The following is a 24455-nucleotide window of genomic DNA, read 5'->3' as shown; positions in this document are numbered from 1 at the left end:
TAATTATATGTGAGTATATTAAGTGGGGAAAGTTTAATTTATGTAGCTTTTGAACCAAGTGTAATTCGGAGGAGCTGAAAGGAAATTTGAGATCATAAGAGCACGAGTGTTCTTTTTGTTCTGTCTTTATTAACGAAATGTAAGGGTTTACACTATATACAGTATTTGAGTTCGCGTTGGTCTAGTTATTTCTAATAAGTGATTCTTAAAATAAATCGTTGCGGGGTGTCGTATGCAGCTAGCTGAGTCGGTGCGTGCATATCCAGCGTAGGTTTAGGTAGACGTAGCAGCCGGATGGGGGTTGTTTTGTGCACATGCGCGGCCGCTATTCCAACAATAGCTAAGAATAGCTGTCTGCGTTGGCTTCATATGCACATGCGTGGCCCATGCGTAGCTCATGATACGGTCAAGTGCGTGTGACATTGACATTACGATGAACTTCAGCGCTATGGGCCATATACTTGTATGAACACCAACAGGGAGGGAAAATCAAAAAAATAAAATAAACTGGTATAGACCAGGGACTAGGAGCGTCTGCATACGAAGTTTGGTTTATGTACGCTCAGCAGTTTCCAAAATCTAGACGTTCACCCAGACAGACGGACGGACGGACAGACGGACATGTCTAGATCGATTTCTTTCGTCATTCTGATTGATAATATATATACTTCATGGTGTCGGAGATGCTTTCTTTTGCATGTTACATACTTTGCACAAACCTAATATACCCTTTTTACCCTACGGGTACAGGGTATAAGAAAAAAGGGTACAGGGTATAGCTCAAATAGACTTTTCACAAGCTTCAGGAAGAACTACATTGGACTTATCTTGATTCTCGTAAATATACCTGTTTCGTCACCCAGAGTAGACAACATGAATTTTATTACATACCATTTGGGATTACTAACACCCTTCCGGTGTTTATGAGGTACATATTTGCTGTTTTAAGACCATTGATAGACGACGGTACATTGATCCTATATATGGATGATGTAATTCCATCAAAAGATGATCAAGGACTACCCGGAAAGTTATAAAAGGCGTGGCATCGCGTAAAGATTAAATTCGGATAAAATGCAAAAAATATCAGGTGTTAGGTTAGGTTGCGATGGCTGGTGTTATGTTCACTTAGGCCAAAAGAGGCCCGTTGTGATGCCATATGTGGCCGAGACAATTATTAAATGCGCGTTGTTTCTGCTTTGCAATCTTATTTTATTCTGTATACTAGGTTAGCGCGCGAGCTGAAAAATGTAACAGAAAGAAGGAGGCGTGGCAGACTCCACAATGTATATATATTCTTCATCAGCATGACAAAAAGAATCGATCTAGCCCTATCTGTCTGTCCGTCTGTCCGTCCGTCCGTCCGTACGAACACCTGGATCACAGAGACTATAAGAGGAGGTAGAGACACCAAACTTTGCACAAAGATGCGTTATGTGTGTACGCTGTGCAAGTTTGTTTTATTTTTTTGATTTTTCCCCCACTTCCCCCTATGGGGGCTTTCCCGATTTTCTATTCGTATAATCGCCTATATCTCGGAGACTATAAGACCTAGGGACTCCAAATTTAAGTCCCAGATGCCTTATGTGAATACGCAGAAAATATGTATTTTGGAATTTCCCTCCGTCCCCCTTCTCCCCCGCAAATCGCAATTTTCTCTAACCCCCCTAATTCTTGGAATTTCGAACGCAAATGCCTTCAGTTAGTTATTATGTGTCCGTATGCCAAGTTTCATTATGATAGACCGATTTAACAAGAAGTTATAGCCATAAATATATTTGCTGCTCCAGAGCTGCTCAAGCGCTGCCCGCGGCTGTTGTTGATGCTGCTGTTTGGTTGACTGCTAACATGTTTACACAGACACGAATATACGAGCATATACATACATACACTCACATAGACACAATTGCTTTGTATATGTGCAATTATACGTGAGTTCGAATAACAAAAGAGGTAAAATCGATCCAAAATTTTTTTTGTAATTCTCTTACTTGTTTAATTTCTATAATTAGTCTAAACATATGTACAGAGTATTTCAAAGTCGGGACACCCCACATTAGCTTTTTTACTTGTTTTAATTTCTATAATTATTCTAAACATATGTACAGAGTATTTCAAAGTCGGGGCACCCGGCTTTAGCTTTTTTACTTGTTTTCTATTACACATAAAGTTTTTAACATAGTTGAAAATTTGTGTAATTATTTTCCATTCTATTAGTTGTTGAAGCACTGTGTGGATTCCTATTTTATCGAAAGCCTTGACAAAATCTAAAGATATTATAGAAATGTGACGTTTTTATAGCCTGTACCCAAAGGGTAAAAAACTATACTAGTTTTGTGCGAATGAATGTAACACACAGAAGGAGGCGTGGCAGACCCCACAAAGTATATATATTATTGATCAGGGTGACAAGCCGAGTCGATATAGCCATGTCCGTGTGTCCGTCCGTCCGTCTGTATGGACGAAAGGATCTCAGCAAGTACAAGAGCTAGAATAACCAAACTTGGCATCCAGATTCTCCAGTCAGTATGTTTGTGTTATCGGTGCGAAAATGAGCTTCGAACAAAGAGCCAACATTAAATTTTGTTTTAAAATTGGTAAAACTTTTACCGAAACGTTTCAATTGATGGAACAAGCTTATGGCGATGATTGCCTATCCCGTAGCAGAGTGCACGAGTGGTTTCAACGTTTTCAAAGTGGTCGTGAGGATTTAAATGACGATCAACATGTGGGCCAATCAAAATTTGTGATCACCGAAAATTCCATCGAAACTGTGTGTGAATTCATCAAAAATCAGCCGAAATCATCATTGAAATTGATGGAAATGGAATTGAACATCTCCAAAACATCGATTTATCGCATTTTGACCGAACATTTGGGCTTACGAAAGGTGTGTGCACGGTTTGTTCCGCACAAATTGACTGACGACCAAAAATTGCTCAGAATCGTCTCATCGATCGACGCTTGTGACCGATTATTTGACCAAAAATCACATTTTAACCATTAACCACTCGCCGTATTCACCTGATATGGCACCGTGCGACTTCTACCTTTTCGGAAAAATGTATTTGCCCATGAAAGGAAAGCGTTATGGAGACGTAGAGGCCATTCAAAAGGCTTGCACCGGCATACTGGCGGCCATACCGGCCAACGAGCTAAAACACTCGTTCGACAAGCTTTTAGATCGTGCAAAAAGCTGTATTGAAGCAGAAGGAGACTATTTTGAATAAAATAAATTGATTTTGCCGAAAAACCATTTGTTCTGTGATTTTTTAAAGTCCTCTTTACTTAGGAAAACACCTTGTATATACATCACGAGTACGTTTTAATAGTAATTCTAGTGCGCAGATACGGTCGCGTGGTAGGTTGCATGGGATGCGGCTTCGGCCGTGCTGCACATGCAGAAATAATGATATGGGTTGATCTTTGGCACGGGTTGCATGAGACTTTGATCCAGCACCCACCTCGTAGCCATGATTAAGGACCATAGAACCAGTCAACTTTACTGATTCATTATCCCTGTTGGACACCGTCAACAGAACTCTCACGGGACCATTGTAGTGCCTTTATCAGTAGGTACCCTCTTGGAGGATTCATCTAGAGGATTTTCGACAACTTTACCATTGCTAATAATATTTTATTATTAATCCCCATTAATATTATTATCTTTTTTCACACTTCTTTACCCACACTACCATGATTTCCCTTTAGCCAGTATTAGTATACATATTTAGATAAAACTTAATTGTAAAAGCGCTCAAATCAAATTTTAATATACGAACTTCATGGGCCTTTAAATTCGAAAATTGATTAAAAATATATAAAGATATCAATAAAAACGATGTGTTAAAGTATAATACATATTAGTTTAGGAAAAAAGAAAAACTAACAACTCCAAATGAATTTTTTCCAATTTAAGTATAAAATAAGTAAAATGCATTTCATTTTATGTTGAACTATGTGTTTGAGCGTTTGGTCACAACGACAACGTTATGTATCACCAGGGTTCGTAAAATGTGCTCGCAACCCACTGCAACCCTTAAGAAATGCTGCCGGGGTTTTTTTTCGGGTTGCTGCCGACAGAGGCCGCGGGTCCGATCGGGTCGTACATATGTACATATGTGTTAAATTTGTATGCTGGTATGCTTGTGTGTATATATTTCAAGGCAAAATGTGCGCGATGCATTTCATCCCTTATAGCCTCACTCAGCAGATTTGTCTGCGTTTGCATAGTGGTACCTGATACTAGATTTCTGAATGAATGTCTTTCGATTTTTTTGGCTATAGGAAATAAAAAGATCATTTGCAAATAAATAAACTTGTTACTAAAATATTTTTTACTATTCGAAAGAAATATCGTTTATTAATTCCTCATTTAGTTTCGCTATTAAAATATCGCTTAATACATTTGGACTAAGTCTATTTCTTAATTTAGTAAAATAAGGGGTAACGCGCTAAAAGCCCTCTCCACTGACACCTGAGTTGCTGGCACAGCCAACGCAATTTCCGCTATTTGTGCCAGCTCGGGTTCCCTATATTGAAGAGACTTCCAGTGCAGCAATATATCATCTTCGAGGCATAGTCGTTCACCAAATTGAAGATTGTGAATTTTCAGTTCTGTGGAAGTACGACTAGGTCATAAAATTAATGAAGATTCCTCAAAAATGATGTCATATTTGCTTTCCTTATAGGAGTATATATATATATATATATATATATATATATATATATATATATATATATATATATATATATATATAAGACGAGCCGATCTAGCCTTGTCTGTCTGCTTGTCCATCTGTCCGTCCGTTCAGGAATCGGGCTCCAAGCTTACAATATCTGCCTTGCTGGGGCCTAGCGCTATTTCGCACGACCAATATTAATAAAGCTGACCTTTAACTTTGTGCGTGTGGATTAATTTTTGTTGTTTTCCCGTGGCCAATAATTCTGCACCAAAATATTTATTTCCCTGCTCATTTAAAAAAATAAAATAAACTCGTATAGACCAGGGACTAGGAGCGTCTGCATACGAAGTTTGGTTTATGTACGCTCAGCAGTTTCCAAAATCTAGACGTTCACCCAGACAGACGGACGGACGGACAGACGGACATGTCTAGATCGATTTCTTTCGTCATTCTGATTGATAATATATATACTTCATGGTGTCGGAGATGCTTTCTTTTGCATGTTACATACTTTGCACAAACCTAATATACCCTTTTTACCCTACGGGTACAGGGTATAAGAAAAAAGGGTACAGGGTATAGCTCAAATAGACTTTTCACAAGCTTCAGAAAGAACTACATTGGACTTATCTTGATTCTCGTAAATATACCTGTTTCGTCACCCAGAGTAGACAACATGAATTTTATTACATACCATTTGGGATTACTAACACCCTTCCGGTGTTTATGAGGTACATATTTGCTGTTTTAAGACCATTGATAGACGACGGTACATTGATCCTATATATGGATGATGTAATTCCATCAAAAGATGATCAAGGACTACCCGGAAAGTTATAAAAGGCGTGGCATCGCGTAAAGATTAAATTCGGATAAAATGCAAAAAATATCAGGTGTTAGGTTAGGTTGCGATGGCTGGTGTTATGTTCACTTAGGCCAAAAGAGGCCCGTTGTGATGCCATATGTGGCCGAGACAATTATTAAATGCGCGTTGTTTCTGCTTTGCAATCTTATTTTATTCTGTATACTAGGTTAGCGCGCGAGCTGAAAAATGTAACAGAAAGAAGGAGGCGTGGCAGACTCCACAATGTATATATATTCTTCATCAGCATGACAAAAAGAATCGATCTAGCCCTATCTGTCTGTCCGTCTGTCCGTCCGTCCGTCCGTACGAACACCTGGATCACAGAGACTATAAGAGGAGGTAGAGACACCAAACTTTGCACAAAGATGCGTTATGTGTGTACGCTGTGCAAGTTTGTTTTATTTTTTTGATTTTTCCCCCACTTCCCCCTATGGGGGCTTTCCCGATTTTCTATTCGTATAATCGCCTATATCTCGGAGACTATAAGACCTAGGGACTCCAAATTTAAGTCCCAGATGCCCCGCAAATCGCAATTTTCTCTAACCCCCCTAATTCTTGGAATTTCGAACGCAAATTTTGCAAATGCCTTCAGTTAGTTATTATGTGTCCGTATGCCAAGTTTCATTATGATAGACCGATTTAACAAGAAGTTATAGCCATAAATATATTTGCTGCTCCAGAGCTGCTCAAGCGCTGCCCGCGGCTATTGTTGATGCTGCTGTTTGGTTGACTGCTAACATGTTTACACAGACACGAATATACGAGCATATACATACATACACTCACATAGACACAATTGCTTTGTATATGTGCAATTATACGTGAGTTCGAATAACAAAAGAGGTAAAATCGATCCAAAATTTTTTTTGTAATTCTCTTACTTGTTTAATTTCAATAATTAGTCTAAACATATGTACAGAGTATTTCAAAGTCGGGACACCCCACTTTAGCTTTTTTACTTGTTTTAATTTCTATAATTATTCTAAACATATGTACAGAGTATTTCAAAGTCGGGGCACCCGACTTTAGCTTTTTTACTTGTTTTCTATTACACATAAAGTTTTTAACATAGTTGAAAATTTGTGTAATTATTTTCCATTCTATTAGTTGTTGAAGCACTGTGTGGATTCCTATTTTATCGAAAGCCTTGACAAAATCTAAAGATATTATAGAAATGTGACGTTTTTATAGCCTGTACCCAAAGGGTAAAAAACTATACTAGTTTTGTGCGAATGAATGTAACACACAGAAGGAGGCGTGGCAGACCCCACAAAGTATATATATTATTGATCAGGGTGACAAGCCGAGTCGATATAGCCATGTCCGTGTGTCCGTCCGTCCGTCTGTATGAACGAAAGGATCTCAGCAAGTACAAGAGCTAGAATAACCAAACTTGGCATCCAGATTCTCCAAGTCCGAGAACGTACGAATTTGTGTATTTATACTCTGTACATGAAATGTACAAGAGTACAAGAAGTGTTCCAAAAAAAACATGACTTTTTGAATCTAGCGCTTCCTGGTGGCGCTATCCATATGTCGACTGGTGCGTTAGAATCTGCTATCTTTATCGATTGTCCAGTGAGAATTTCATGGCATTTCATAGATTGGAAGTGAAGTTATTGCGTTTTAAGTGTCAGTATGTTTGTGTTATCGGTGCGAAAATGAGCTTCGAACAAAGAGCCAACATTAAATTTTGTTTTAAAATTGGTAAAACTTTTACCGAAACGTTTCAATTGATGGAACAAGCTTATGGCGATGATTGCCTATCCCGTAGCAGAGTACACGAGTGGTTTCAACGTTTTCAAAGTGGTCGTGAGGACATAAATGACGATCAACATGTGGGCCAATCAAAATTTGTGATCACCGAAAATTCCATCGAAACTGTGTGTGAATTCATCAAAAATCAGCCGAAATATCATTGAAATTGATGGAAATGGAATTGAACATCTCCAAAACATCGATTTATCGCATTTTGACCGAACATTTGGGCTTACGAAAGGTGTGTGCACGGTTTGTTCCGCACAAATTGACTGACGACCAAAAATTGCTCAGAATCGTCTCATCGATCGACGCTTGTGACCGATTATTTGACCAAAAATCACATTTTAACCATTAACCACTCGCCGTATTCACCTGATATGGCACCGTGCGACTTCTACCTTTTCGGAAAAATGTATTTGCCCATGAAAGGAAAGCGTTATGGAGACGTAGAGGCCATTCAAAAGGCTTGCACCGGCATACTGGCGGCCATACCGGCCAACGAGCTAAAACACTCGTTCGACAAGCTTTTGGATCGTGCAAAAAGCTGTATTGAAGCAGAAGGAGACTATTTTGAATAAAATAAATTGATTTTGCCGAAAAACCATTTGTTCTGTGATTTTTTAAAGTCCTCTTTACTTAGGAAAACACCTTGTATATACATCACGAGTACGTTTTAATAGTAATTCTAGTGCGCAGATACGGTCGCGTGGTAGGTTGCATGGGATGCGGCTTCGGCCGTGCTGCACATGCAGAAATAATGATATGGGTTGATCTTTGGCACGGGTTGCATGACACTTTGATCCAGCACCCACCTCGTAGCCATGATTAAGGACCATAGAACCAGTCAACTTTACTGATTCATTATCCCTGTTGGACACCGTCAACAGAACTCTCACGGGACCATTGTAGTGCCTTTATCAGTAGGTACCCTCTTGGAGGATTCATCTAGAGGATTTTCGACAACTTTACCATTGCTAATAATATTTTATTATTAGTCCCCATTAATATTATTATCTTTTTCACACTTCTTTACCCACACTACCATGATTTCCCTTTAGCCAGTATTAGTATACATATTTAGATAAAACTTAATTGTAAAAGCGCTCAAATCAAATTTTAATATACGAACTTCATGGGCCTTTAAATTCGAAAATTGATTAAAAATATATAAAGATATCAATAAAAACGATGTGTTAAAGTATAATACATATTAGTTTAGGAAAAAAGAAAAACTAACAACTCCAAATGAATTTTTTCCAATTTAAGTATAAAATAAGTAAAATGCATTTCATTTTATGTTGAACTATGTGTTTGAGCGTTTGGTCACAACGACAACGTTATGTATCACCAGGGTTCGTAAAATGTGCTCGCAACCCACTGCAACCCTTAAGAAATGCTGCCGGGGTTTTTTTCGGGTTGCTGCCGACAGAGGCCGCGGGTCCGATCGGGTCGTACATATGTACATATGTGTTAAATTTGTATGCTGGTATGCTTGTGTGTATATATTTCAAGGCAAAATGTGCGCGATGCATTTCATCCCTTATAGCCTCACTCAGCAGATTTGTCTGCGTTTGCATAGTGGTACCTGATACTAGATTTCTGAATGAATGTCTTTCGATTTTTTTGGCTATAGGAAATAAAAAGATCATTTGCAAATAAATAAACTTGTTACTAAAATATTTTTTACTATTCGAAAGAAATATCGTTTATTAATTCCTCATTTAGTTTCGCTATTAAAATATCGCTTAATACATTTGGACTAAGTCTATTTCTTAATTTAGTAAAATAAGGGGTAACGCGCTAAAAGCCCTCTCCACTGACACCTGAGTTGCTGGCACAGCCAACGCAATTTCCGCTATTTGTGCCAGCTCGGGTTCCCTATATTGAAGAGACTTCCAGTGCAGCAATATATCATCTTCGAGGCATAGTCGTTCACCAAATTGAAGATTGTGAATTTTCAGTTCTGTGGAAGTACGACTAGGTCATAAAATTAATGAAGATTCCTCAAAAATGATGTCATATTTGCTTTCCTTATAGGAGTATATATATATATATATATATATATATATATATATATAAGACGAGCCGATCTAGCCTTGTCTGTCTGCTTGTCCATCTGTCCGTCCGTTCAGGAATCGGGCTCCAAGCTTACAATATCTGCCTTGCTGGGGCCTAGCGCTATTTCGCACGACCAATATTAATAAAGCTGACCTTTAACTTTGTGCGTGTGGATTATTTTTTGTTGTTTTCCCGTGGCCAATAATTCTGCACCAAAATATTTATTTCCCTGCTCATTTATGGGTAGCTAAAATAACATAGCTTACTATAAAACAATAACCTTTGGTGGATGCCTGATATTTACCGAGATTAATTTCATTATATCAATAACTTCACGAGATTCACGGTCTATTTTTCTCGAATGCATTATGTACGTCCGTCACTGATGCTGAATCAAAAGGAAAGAAGAACTACTATTGTACCATCTATCGCTTATAAGCTGTGCACGCTATGATCCTCTCAGAGAGGGATAAAGAGACAGAAACAAACGCGACATCAGCACCTGTCAATTTGACATTTGCACTCTCTTGATGCACCGATAACCCTTAGGTTTAGGTATTGGCTAAATTATTCCTTCTTCACCACACATTCTAGCTATTTACAAAGATTGATATCACACTGTAACACTTTGTTTTTGTTTTGTAATTTACACGTTTACCAATTCTAAAATTCTAAATTTTTCATCTTTTAATTTCAGTGTGATGAATTTCCTGTAAGTGAAAAGGTAGCACTTCAACTAGCTGGATTGCAAGCTCAAGTTTCACTAGGAGATCCCTCAAATCAACCAAAACCGGAGTATTATTGTGACATAAATAGTTTTTTACCTAGTCGAATAGCTAAAACTAGAGAACAACAATTTTGGATTCCTATTTTAGCACAAGCACATCGGCAATATGGATCTTCACGCAATGAGCTAACTGCAAAAATTCTGTACTTAAGCTGTGTAATGCAATACCCACTCTATGGCACAACAATGTTTAATGTCCTCTATAAAGGATTTTGGAGCTTTGTTAATAATATTATTCTTGGAGTTAATTGCGATGGAATTATGTTTGTTCAACCTGAAGACAAGATTATTATATATCAGTTTAAATATACAGATGTAGAATCAATTATGATAGACCCCAGTGACAGTTTTATAACCATTTCACTAAATCGAGTATCTCAGAACATAACAAAACTTTTGGGCGAAGGGAACTCTTCATTTAATACTCAAAAATGCTTTGTATTTGAGACGGTGCAGAAAAATGAAATTGGATCACTAATAATATCTTACTTTCCATCATTATCCAACTGGGTTTTGAATAACTTTGACTACTCAAAAAAAAGTAAAGGAATTACTAATGAGGACAGAACAAGGCTGTACCAAAATGTTGTAATATGCCGGAGGCAACTAATTGATTTAGAAGTTGTACGTAAGCCTCAAGAGTGCGGTGGATTCCTTAGAAACACCTTAAGGCGCCTTTCAAAACATCGAATAGAAAAAATAAGAAAGGAGCAAAGAACAAACCTTCATGATCATGGAGAAACATACAAAGGATTCAATCATACGTTTTGGGCATTTAGTAAACAACAAATACCATACTGCTTAAGCAGGCTTTCGGATCAAGATGAAGCGGTAATGGTCGAAATCTTTTATTCAATTTTAACATTCTCTGGTCTTGGAACAGGTGGTAAGTATTCACTGTAACAATGCATTTATAAATCCTCTATTTTGTAACAACGAAAATTTGTATACTCTGTACATGAAATGTACAGCTTTTGCGGTTATTATATTATATACTAGCAGGTATTGCCCGTCTTAACCCGGCGCAATATGTTTCCAATTGTATTTATTTTGTGTGTGCATAACCTACCCATATGTTTTCACCTTAAAGGTTACCAGTAGGAAGGCATTTAAGGTATTTAAATGAACATTTTCTGTTCTTGACAAAAAATTGTTCAGTAGTCCGTTACATTTTTGTTCTTGACAAACTATTTCGTTAAACGAACATGACCACTATCTCTATATATATAAAACAGTTTGTCCTGACTGAATGACTGACTGACTGATTGGCAATCAACGCACAGCCCAAACGGTAAGAGCTAGGAAGCTGAAATTTGGACACAAGATCCCTCTTATAGTGAAAGTGAGCACTAAGAAGGGGTTTCGGAAAATTCGAGCTCCAAAGGGGGGAAAATGAGCTTCAACGTTTGTATGAAAAATCTACAATTTTTATCCGATTAACTTCAAAGTTAGTTTGTATACTCTCACAAAGAATACAAAAAAAACTGTATACTTGGATTTTCAATATTTTTCCTGCGGCCTGAATAATAATGGTTTTCCGGTGGAAAATTCGGTAAACGAAAAGCTATTTGCAATCAACGCACAGCCCAAACGGTAAGAGCTAGGAGGCTGAAAATTGGACACATGTTGTCTTCAGTGGTGTAGGTGAGCACTAAGAAGCCCAAACGGTAAAAGCTAGGAAACTGAAATTTGGGCTCAAGTATCCTATCATGGTGTAGATGCGCACTAAGGGATTTTGGAAAATTCGAGCTCCAAAGGGGGGAAAAGTAGCTCCAAAGTTTGTTTGAAAATTCTGCATTTCTAAATCGGTAAACTTTAAATTTGGTTTTTATAATCTATAAAAAAATACAAACAAAACTGCATACTCGGTTTTTCGAAATTTGTGTTGGAGCTTGAATTATTGGGGTTTTAATATATATTCATTTTTACAAATGAAAAGTTTGTGTTATAAATTTTGTCCGATCGATTTCAAATTTGGGTAATATAATCTACGTAACTAAAATTACAACTTTGCATTTAACGATTTTTAAAATATGCATTTTACAAAAGCAGGCAGAACAAACAATACAAAATATCAAACAGTTGGGGACAACTAAGTATACATACACACACACACACACATACATACATACAAGCAGCTGTTCGTGTAGTTGCGTGCAAACGGTTGAAGTAGCCAAAGCAAAATGTGAGACGCTAGAAGAAGAAATGTTAATTAGTTAAAAATTATTAACATTATAACATAAACATTTTTATGTTATTTTTTCTTTGTTTAGTACATTTGGCATAAGGGGTTTTTAGGACAACGGACTACAAGGGCGTACGCAGGTTGGGCAGGGGGGACATTGCTCCCCCTAGAAAGAATTTCGCATTATGAATTACACCAGCACCATATGTATTACATACGTACATACATATGTACATACGTCTGTATGTATAGTATGAACATATGTACATCAATAAGTATGTATGTACGTACAAACATTCTTATATACAATGTACATAGGTTTGTATATAGGTTTGTATGTATGCAGTGGGCCATCGAACACTGTTGTTTAATTGTAATAAATAGTGTTCTATGGTTTCAAATCAAAATTTTTAAAACAACAACAACAACAAGTTATTGGCTCGCAAATCTTCTTTCGTTTTGATCATTTACGGCTGTTAATTGCATACGCAAAATGCCAAAAGTTTACAGTTACCGTACACATACAAGTAAATTTGTATGTATGTATGTATGTGTACAGTGAACAATCGAATACAGTATTATAATCAATAACTCTCAAACGATGTTTTTCGATGTATTTGTATTCGACATGTATTACGATATATCAACACAAGTATCGATATTTTATATTTATATCGCATTTAATTTTATTATTGGGGTTTTAATATTTATTCACTTTTTCGAATGGTCAAATGTGTTATAAATTTTGCCCGATCGATTTTAAATTTGGGTAATGTAATCAATATAACTATATCAACAAATTGGCATTCAACGATTAAAATATAGCAATATATTTTTTACTTGCCATATATCACATATCAAATAGTTGGGGACATCACATACACACACTCACACATACATACAACAAGCAACAGTTCGTGTCTATGTGTGCCCATGACAAAAAATTGTTCAGTAGTCCGTTACATTTTTGTTCTTGCCAAACTATTTCGTTAAACGAACATGACCACTATAACTAATATTTTTTAAAGCTCGTGGAGCTAGAATTTGATGGATGATGGATACTATGAAAGGATACTTGAGTCCAAATTTCATCTTTTACCGTTTCGGCTGTGCGTTGATCACCAATTAGTCAGGACAAACTGTTTTATATATAGAGATAACGCAACGTTTTAAGATAGACTATGTGCAAAAAAGGGGAATAATTACAAGGGTATATCCTAATTTTAAATTCACATTTGAGTCTTTTCGTGCCATATTGAGTCAATACGGTCACGCACAAACTCGGAATATGAAACACGGCACTCGTGTCAATGCCGTGCAGCGATGAGCCACGATCAAAAACCACTGGCACCGATACCATCAAAATATCGAAGTTTGAATGCAATAAGCAGAATATTTAAATAACGAAATCGAATTATTTATTGAGATCAATAAGAACAAATCATATACATACATACATACATCTGCCCGCAATGCGAAGCAGAATATGCGTAGCTCCGTTATTCGGTTTCTGCTTTACTATCGCTTACGCAGTCGTTGCCTAGCGACGGTAACTGTAAACTTTTGGCGTTTTGCCTTTGCAATTAACATTAAATGGTCAAAACGAAAGGAGAGCGAGCCAATGACTTGCAGTTGTTGTTGTTTTTAGAGCATTAATTTTTTTACAATCAAACAACTGTGTTCGATTGCCCAATGTATACATTAATACGAATGTACATACATGCTATATTCATACACAGGCATACATACATACTTGTATGCATGTTTCTCTTTACTTTTTCAACCGTACGTAGAGAACCGCACACATAGACACGAACTGTTGCTTGTTGTGTGTGTGAGTGTGTGTATGTGATGTCTCCAACTATTTGATATTTGTTGTTGCTGCATAAAGTTATTAATGAAAACACTAATGCCAAATGCACTAAACAAAGAAAAAATTACTTTTAAAAATGTTATATTATATAATTTTCAATTAATTAACATTTCTTGCTCTGTCAGTGCAAGACGAATGTACATACATACATATGTAGATACATATGTACATACATAGATGTGCACATATGTATGGAGATTCACACATTAGTGTCTCACATTTTGCTTTGGCTATTTCAATCGTTTGCACGCAACTACATGAACAGCTGCTTGCATGTGTGTGTGTGTGTGTGTGTGTATGTATACTTAGTTGTCCCCAACTGTTTGATATTTTGTATTGTTTGTTCTGCCTGCTTTTGTAAAATGCATATTTTGAAAATCCTTGAATGCAAAGTTGTAGATTTAGGTACGTAGATTACATTATCCAAATTTTAAATCGATCGGACTAAATTTATAACACAAACTTTTCATTTGAAATAGTGAATAAATATTAAAACCCCAATAATTCAAGCTCCAACACAAATTTCGAAAATTTTAAGTCGATCGGTTGAAAAATGCGGATTTTCAAACAAAATTTGGAGCTACTTTTCCCCCCTTTGGAGCTCGAATTTTGCAAAGGATACTCGAGCCCAAATTTCAGCATCCTAGCTTTTACCGTTTGGGCTGTGGGCTGTTGACGCGGTTTCCTTTTGTGTCCCAAGAAAACCCCAATAATTCAAGCTCCAACAAAAAATGTAAAAAACCGAGTATGCAGTTTTCTTTGTATTCTTTAATTGAAACTAAGTTTTAAGTCGATCGGTTGAAAAATGCGGATTTTTCAAACAAACTTTGGAGCCTGTTTTCCCCCCTTTGGAGCTCGAGTTTTCCAAAATCACTTCTTAGTGCGCATCTACACCATGATAGGATACTTGAGCTCAATTTCAGCATCCTAGCTTTTACCGTGTGGGCTGTGGGCTGTTGACGCGGTTTGCTTTTGTGCCCCAACATTTTTTTTACAGGAAAACTCCCAAATTTTGGGCCCTAAAAAAAATATAAAAAAAACAAGTATACAGTTTTTCTTGGAATTATTCTGATAGTATACAAACTAAGTTTAAAGTTAATCTGATGAAAACTGTTTTTCATACAAACGTTGGAGCCTGTTTCCCCCCCTTTGGAGCTCGAGTTTTCCAAAATCCCTTCTTAGTGGGGACCTAGACTATGAAAGGATACTTGAGTCCAAATTTCAGCTTCCTAGCCTTTACCGTTTGGGCTGTGCGTTGATCACCAATCAGTCAGTCAGTCAGTCAGGACAAACTGTTTTATATACATATATAGATTATACTTGTGTATTAATTATATATATTCTTGATCACCATTACAAGATGAGTCGATCTAGCCCTTTCTGTGCTTCTGTCCGAGCTACAAGAGCTAGAGACGCTTTGCAAGTGTAATATATATATACACGACTCCACGTGTCGCCACCTCTACCGTATATATATACAAGGAGTGTTCCAAAGTAAACAGGACTTTAAAAAAAAACAGAACAAATGGTTTTTTCCGCAAAATCAATTTATTTTATTCACAATAGTCTCCTTCTGCTTCAATACAGCTTTTTACACGATCCAAAATCATGTCGAACGAGTGTTTTAGCTCGTTGGCCGGTATGGCCGCCAGAATGCCGGTGCAAGCCTTTTGAATGGCCTCTACGTCTCCATAACGCTTTCCTTTCATGGCAAAATGCACTTTTCCAAATAAATAAATCGGTCACAAGCGTCAATCGATGAGACGATTCTGAGCAATTTTTGGTCGTCAGTCAATTTGTGCGGAACAAACCGTGCACACACCTTTCGTAAGCCCAAATGTTCGGTCAAAATGCGATAAATCGATGTTTTGGAGATGTTCAATTCCATTTCCATCAATTTCAATGATGATTTCGGCTGATTTTTGATGAATTCACACACAGTTTCGATGGAATTTTCGGTGATCACAAATTTTGATTGGCCCACATGTTGATCGTCATTTATGTCCTCACGACCACTTTGAAAACGTTGAAACCACTCGTGCACTCTGCTACGGGATAGGCAATCATCGCCATAAACTTGTTCCATCAATTGAAACGTTTCGGTAAAAGTTTTACCAATTTTAAAACAAAATTTAATGTTGGCTCTTTGTTCGAAGATCATTTTCGCACCGATAACACAAACATACTGACACTTAAAACGCAATAACTTCACTTCCAATCTATGAAATGTCATGAAATTCTCACTGGACAATCGATAAAGATAGCAGATTCTAACGCACCAGTCGACATATGTTTGTTTGTGTGAATCTATTCTCCTTTCCTAAAATCCCTATGCAAGCGTGGGCGGTGATGCCGGCCTGTTTATTCTCCCTCTATTCAAAAGATTACTGCTTCGTAACTCTAATTGGCAAATAAAGGAACTTTTGTATGCGATATTCAAAGTGCAATACGGTAACAAAAATGTGCAATATTCAACTGTGCAATAGAAAATCTTAAATCTAGTAATCCAATAATAGTGAATATTAAGGCTAATAACAAAAATGTGCAGTATTCGAAATTGTGCAATATAAAAATAGGGAAACTTAAATCTAGTAATTCAATATAATTATAATATTTTGAGGCGCAGAATTTAACTGCGTCACAATAGGCATACATACACCCACACAGGCGCAATTGCTATGTAAATGTGCAATTATACACCATTTACGTGAGTTCGAATAGCGAGAGAGGTAAAATCGATCAAAAAATTTGTTGTTTAATTTTCTTCATTTTTTTTTACTTTCTATAATTATTGTAAGCATATGTACAGAGTATTTCAAAGTCGGGACACCCGACTTTAGCTTTTTTACTTGTTAAACGTGTTTTGAAAGGGTAATAGGAAATATATTCTAGATTGGTGCATAAACAACTGTGAAAGATCCTGTTGATGAAATATTAGCATGCACGCAATTGCTTAAACGGAATATCTATATCCATAAGTCGACTTATCTTTGTCCGATAAAATTAATCCAATAATAAAATTAATCCAATCCTGAGCCACAGCCATAATAGTAATTGCCAGTGCATATTTGCAATAAACATTTATAACGTTGAACGTACGTGTTGAAAGTCATCTTGTTTTATTTGTTGAAAAGCATGTCTTGATTATCGTGTTCAATATTGGTCGCTCAACATTTGGAAGCCCTGGCGAGATCGAATTTCGTGTTTTCGTTTGTCGCGAGTTAAAGACGATTAATAAGTGAACATTACTTGTAGTTGCTATTCGTAAGCAAGTGCATTGTTAAAAAGTGCTACATTTGAACATTACATACATATGCCCATGCATAGTGGACTCTGTAAGAACCGTTGCTTGCAGTTCGTCAAATTCGTATATGCTAACAGCCGCGCAAAAGCAATTGCTTTTGGTTTACCGTTCGTTGTCATCAGTGCCCGCGCAAAGACATAGCTCTTTTATCGGCCGATTACGTGTTGTTGATTAGCGCTTGCCTTCTGTCAAAATGGTGGATGAAGTGCAAGTTGGCGCGTCAGGGCCCAACAGGGTGCCTTTTTTGAAGCGCAAGGTCTCCGCAATGCTTGAGGAGATGAGAAATCTTAATCAGGCCTACACTGATGAACGTTTTAATCGTTGCACCATCGTCGACCTGGAGGTGCTTCAGCATCGCATAGATGAGTCCAAATTAGAGTTCAAGGCTGCACATAGCTCATTGGAAGAGCTGGATCATGATGAAATTGGAAGTCCGTCGCGAACTGAATTTAATTTGTTGGTAGACGCATTAGATGTTCGCGTGCGTGAGAACATACGTCGCCGCCAATCTCATTTGCCTGCCCATTCCACACTTGGCCGTCTGGAGGAATCTGTAAGCCAAACCGTTATCATGGCAAGTAGGCCACGTCTTCCAGAAATAAAGGTGGGAAAACCCAACCAATGTACTAACCACTGTAGAAAGGCTTTCGTTGCTGCCCGAACTAACCAAGATAACTGTCTGTTTTGCGAAGCGACTGGGCATGGAATTTACTCATGCAGTAGATTTGGAAATTTTTCTCCTTCTCTGCGCCACAAGGAAGTAAAAAAGCTCGCTCTTTGCTACAACTGTCTAAAAAAGGGGCATCAAACTCGGTCTTGCAGCAGTGGCCACTGTCGCGTTTGTAGTGGAAAGCATCACACCTTGCTGCACTTTGGCAACTCGATGTCCACTTTGCAAAATGTTTCGGCTGCGCCTCAGGTCGCTGCATCGCTGCTGGTGACATCTCCGCATTTGGATGTCACTCTTGGATGCAAGCACACAAACTCTTTTACTTCAATGCAGCGAACTTTTGGCTACATTCACAAGTTTATTAATCGGGTAAGGCACCCTGGCCTTACTGTATCGGACGTGCATCATGGCACCCAGATTTTGCTTCGTATTGTGCAACTTGCTAATCTGTATGATGAGATCAAGGAGTTGCAGTCGGATGGTATGGTAAAAAAATCGAGTTCCATCGTTTCTCTCGCTCCGTTTATTGACAACAGTGGAGCTCTTCGCGTTGGTGGATGGCTTGGAAATTCGTCGCTTGGATATGATGCTCGGCATCCTATTATTCTGCCTCGCCGTCATCCAATCACACTGGCACTCATCGCTCATTCACATGAAACGAACTTGCATGCCGGTCCTCGTTCTCTTCTTGCCAAAATTCGCCTTCAGTACTGGACAATCGGCGGCCTGCGAATGGTGTCAAAGGCAGTTGGCAAGTGTGTGAAGTGCTTCAGAGCCCGGCCAAGACTTGTTGAGCATATTATAGCGGATCTTCCGAGAGAGCGTCTTGAGGCCGTTCTGGCATTCACGATCACTGGAGTCGATTATTGTGGACCCTTCTTCTACAAGTCAGATGTACGCACCAGGCCTCCTATCAAGTGCTATATAACCATGTTTATTTGCTTTACAAGTAAAGCGGTGCATTTAGAGCTGGTGAAGGATTTGTCGACCGCTTCGTTTCTCAGCGCTCTGAAGCGTTTTATATCTACTCGTGGCAAGCCGAGCCAAATTTGGTCTGATAATGCTACCAATTTCGTCGGCGCCAAAAATGAACTACTGGAATTGAAGCAGCTCGTACTAAGTGATTCTCACATGGAAGCAGTTCATCAATTTTGCTTGGCTGATAGCATCGATTGGCGTTTTATCCCCCCTCGCTCTCCGCACTTTGGTGGACTGTGGGAGTCGGCGGTGAAGATGGCGAAACACCATTTTTATCTCTGTGCTGGAAGCGCATTGCTCAATTTTGATGAGCTTCGCACGCTTGTTTTGCAAATAGCAGCAGTTATAAATTCATGCCCAATTTTGTCAATTTCAGAGAACCCCGATAATATAGATGTCATGACGCCTGCCCATTTCCTGCTATGTGGTCCTTCAGCAACCATCATCGAGCCTGTCTTACGAAGCTCAACTACAATCGTCTAGATGGCTGGCAGCGTGTATCCCAGTTGCAACAGGTGTTTTGGGCCCGTTGGCGTGAGGAGTACCTTACTCTCCTCCAGCAACGTGCCAAGTGGCGCATGCCTGCGCATCCATTGTGTGTCAACGATATTGTGCTCGTAAAGGACGAGAATCTTCCTCCCACGCGATGGCCGCTGGCTCGAGTAGTCAAACTCATTCCTGGAAAGGAATATATATATATATATATATATATATATATATATATATATATATATATATATATATATATATATATATATTGGAGAGGCAAAGAGTACAAAGAGAATGAACTGCGCTGGCGGGCTACAATTGCAGACTACCGCGGGCGGGTAACAGTTTCAGACTAGTGCGGGCGGGCAACAGTTGCAGACTAGACTTGACGAACGCACGCGCTACCACTTTAGCTGCATTTGCAGATCAGCTGCAAATGAGAGCGAGAGCGTTGCCAAATTTGAATGTTAATTATAGCAAGAGAGCGCTGCACAAGCAGCCGAATTACATGATGTTATGTTACAGAGCTTTATGCGAATGGCAAACAATGATGTGTTATGAATTTACGTTACAAGTTATCAACTGTTGAATCTATTTGGATGTCTTCGCTGCCGCTGCGCCGAACATACTCCCCCCGTTAGAAGCTTGCCTGACGGTTGACGGCCCGGCCATCCTTTCCAGGAATGAGTTTGACTACTCGAGCCAGCGGCCATCGCGTGGGAGGAAGATTCTCGTCCTTTACGAGCACAATATCGTTGACACACAATGGATGCGCAGGCATGCGCCACTTGGCACGTTGCTGGAGGAGAGTAAGGTACTCCTCACGCCAACGGGCCCAAAACACCTGTTGCAACTGGGATACACGCTGCCAGCCATCTAGACGATTGTAGTTGAGCTTCGTAAGACAGGCTCGATGATGGTTGCTGAAGGACCACATAGCAGGAAATGGGCAGGCGTCATGACATCTATATTATCGGGGTTCTCTGAAATTGACAAAATTGGGCATGAATTTATAACTGCTGCTATTTGCAAAACAAGCGTGCGAAGCTCATCAAAATTGAGCAATGCGCTTCCAGCACAGAGATAAAAATGGTGTTTCGCCATCTTCACCGCCGACTCCCACAGTCCACCAAAGTGCGGAGAGCGAGGGGGATAAAACGCCAATCGATGCTATCAGCCAAGCAAAATTGATGAACTGCTTCCATGTGAGAATCACTTAGTACGAGCTGCTTCAATTCCAGTAGTTCATTTTTGGCGCCGACGAAATTGGTAGCATTATCAGACCAAATTTGGCTCGGCTTGCCACGAGTAGATATAAAACGCTTCAGAGCGCTGAGAAACGAAGCGGTCGACAAATCCTTCACCAGCTCTAAATGCACCGCTTTACTTGTAAAGCAAATAAACATGGTTATATAGCACTTGATAGGAGGCCTGGTGCGTACATCTGACTTGTAGAAGAAGGGTCCACAATAATCGACTCCAGTGATCGTGAATGCCAGAACGGCCTCAAGACGCTCTCTCGGAAGATCCGCTATAATATGCTCAACAAGTCTTGGCCGGGCTCTGAAGCACTTCACACACTTGCCAACTGCCTTTGACACCATTCGCAGGCCGCCGATTGTCCAGTACTGAAGGCGAATTTTGGCAAGAAGAGAACGAGGACCGGCATGCAAGTTCGTTTCATGTGAATGAGCGATGAGTGCCAGTGTGATTGGATGACGGCGAGGCAGAATAATAGGATGCCGAGCATCATATCCAAGCGACGAATTTCCAAGCCATCCACCAACGCGAAGAGCTCCACTGTTGTCAATAAACGGAGCGAGAGAAACGATGGAACTCGATTTTTTTACCATACCATCCGACTGCAACTCCTTGATCTCATCATACAGATTAGCAAGTTGCACAATACGAAGCAAAATCTGGGTGCCATGATGCACGTCCGATACAGTAAGGCCAGGGTGCCTTACCCGATTAATAAACTTGTGAATGTAGCCAAAAGTTCGCTGCATTGAAGTAAAAGAGTTTGTGTGCTTGCATCCAAGAGTGACATCCAAATGCGGAGATGTCACCAGCAGCGATGCAGCGACCTGAGGCGCAGCCGAAACATTTTGCAAAGTGGACATCGAGTTGCCAAAGTGCAGCAAGGTGTGATGCTTTCCACTACAAACGCGACAGTGGCCACTGCTGCAAGACCGAGTTTGATGCCCCTTTTTTAGACAGTTGTAGCAAAGAGCGAGCTTTTTTACTTCCTTGTGGCGCAGAGAAGGAGAAAAATTTCCAAATCTACTGCATGAGTAAATTCCATGCCCAGTCGCTTCGCAAAACAGACAGTTATCTTGGTTAGTTCGGGCAGCAACGAAAGCCTTTCTACAGTGGTTAGTACATTGGTTGGGTTTTCCCACCTTTATTTCTGGAAGACGTGGCCTACTTGCCATGATAACGGTTTGGCTTACAGATTCCTCCAGACGGCCAAGTGTGGAATGGGCAGGCAAATGAGATTGGCGGCGACGTATGTTCTCACGCACGCGAACATCTAATGCGTCTACCAACAAATTAAATTCAGTTCGCGACGGACTTCCAATTTCATCATGATCCAGCTCTTCCAATGAGCTATGTGCAGCCTTGAACTCTAATTTGGACTCATCTATGCGATGCTGAAGCACCTCCAGGTCGACGATGGTGCAACGATTAAAACGTTCATCAGTGTAGGCCTGATTAAGATTTCTCATCTCCTCAAGCATTGCGGAGACCTTGCGCTTCAAAAAAGGCACCCTGTTGGGCCCTGACGCGCCAACTTGCACTTCATCCACCATTTTGACAGAAGGCAAGCGCTAATCAACAACACGTAATCGGCCGATAAAAGAGCTATGTCTTTGCGCGGGCACTGATGACAACGAACGGTAAACCAAAAGCAATTGCTTTTGCGCGGCTGTTAGCATATACGAATTTCACGAACTGCAAGCAACGGTTCTTACAGAGTCCACTATGCATGGGCATATGTATGTAATGTTCAAATGTAGCACTTTTTAACAATGCACTTGCTTACGAATAGCAACTACAAGTAATGTTCGCTTATTAATCGTCTTTAACTCGCGACAAACGAAAACACGAAATTCGATCTCGCCAGGGCTTCCAAATGTTGAGCGACCAATATTGAACACGATAATCAAGACATGCTTTTCAACAAATAAAACAAGATGACTTTCAACACGTACGTTCAACGTTATAAATGTTTATTGCAAATATGCACTGGCAATTACTATTATGGCTGTGGCTCAGGATTGGATTAATTTTATTATTGGATTAATTTTATCGGACAAAGATAAGTCGACTTATGGATATAGATATTCCGTTTAAGCAATTGCGTGCATGCTAATATTTCATCAACAGGATCTTTCACAGTTGTTTATGCACCAATCTAGAATATATTTCCTATTACCCTTTCAAAACACGTTTAACAAGTAAAAAAACTAAAGTCGGGTGTCCCGACTTTGAAATACTCTGTACATATGCTTACAATAATTATAGAAAGTAAAAAAAAATGAAGAAAATTAAACAACAAATTTTTTGATCGATTTTACCTCTCTCGCTATTCGAACTCACGTAAATGGTGTATAATTGCACATTTACATAGCAATTGCGCCTGTGTGGGTGTATGTATGCCTATTGTGACGCAGTTAAATTCTGCGCCTCAAAATATTATAATTATATTGAATTACTAGATTTAAGTTTCCCTATTTTTATATTGCACAATTTCGAATACTGCACATTTTTGTTATTAGCCTTAATATTTACTATTATTGGATTACTAGATTTAAGATTTTCTATTGCACAGTTGAATATTGCACATTTTTGTTACCGTATTGCACTTTGAATATCGCATACAAAAGTTCCTTTATTTGCCAATTAGAGTTACGAAGCAGTAATCTTTTGAATAGAGGGAGAATAAACAGGCCGGCATCACCGCCCACGCTTGCATAGGGATTTTAGGAAAGGAGAATAGGTTCACACAAACAAAGGCTAGAAGGGCGAGCGAAAACGAAAGCTCGCTCTCTTCTCCGGCGAACCATCAAGCAAGGCAGACGTACTTCGACACAGCTTCCAGCAACCGAGTACAGGAGTTAACCTAAGTTAACTAATCTGAGTAAGTCTAAGTAATTATGCAACAATCGTGGTGCAGCGTAGGGCCAACAGTGCTTATATTACAAATAAAAGGCAGTGTGCGAAATATTTCAGCGCGCATCGATCTATTTCTTGCATATTTCTCCCTCTGCGTGAGTACTTTATATACAGTAGACATTAGTCGTGGTATATAAACTGTATCCGTCTGAGCTGAGTCTTGGCAGTTATATTTGCTGGGCCACTAACAGGCAAATACAACACCCAAAACCATGAGATCGGCGGATCAGACTGGCGACGTTTTACAGTTGCTGGGCCATTAACCGCAGTTGTAAAACGTCAACAGACTGGTAGGCTCGTCAAATTTGCACTTACCAGGCATCAACCAGTAAGTACAAATTCCGCGTGTCGCTGCCGATTGTCCCCTACAATGTGCATCGAGCCCTTTGGTCGCAAGGTCCCGCAACTTACAAATTTCTTGTAAGGAATCCTGGACAGCTGAGCCATTACCCCAGCTGGAAAAATAACTTCTTTACACTATGCGCATCTATTCGTGTCTGAGTAAGCATGTTAGCAGTCAACCAAATAGCAACAACAACAACAGCTGCGGGCAGCGTTGGAGCAGCAAATATATTTATGGCTATAACTTCTTGTTAAATCGGTCTATCATAGTGAAACTTG

General features: G+C 39.2%; 1 protein-coding gene across 1 annotated transcript in view; it reads left to right on the top strand.

Annotated features, from left to right (window-relative positions):
• Window positions 1–24455, top strand: part of LOC115628647 (unconventional myosin heavy chain 6) — a 665426-nt gene that overhangs the window by 572334 nt on the left and 68637 nt on the right. Inside the window, exon 17 of the mRNA XM_030524816.1 lies at window positions 10067–11042. Coding sequence (XP_030380676.1) covers window positions 10067–11042 — 976 coding nt within the window. The remainder of the gene's footprint in view (window positions 1–10066; window positions 11043–24455) is intronic.

This window comes from Scaptodrosophila lebanonensis, unplaced genomic scaffold (genome assembly GCF_003285725.1).
Source record: "Scaptodrosophila lebanonensis strain 11010-0011.00,11010-0021.00 unplaced genomic scaffold, SlebRS2 tig00000122-arrow-arrow-pilon, whole genome shotgun sequence".
NCBI classification, from domain to species: Eukaryota; Metazoa; Arthropoda; class Insecta; order Diptera; family Drosophilidae; genus Scaptodrosophila; species Scaptodrosophila lebanonensis.
The sequence above is the reverse complement of the archived record's forward strand: the minus strand, read 5'-3'. Positions and strand labels throughout refer to the sequence as shown.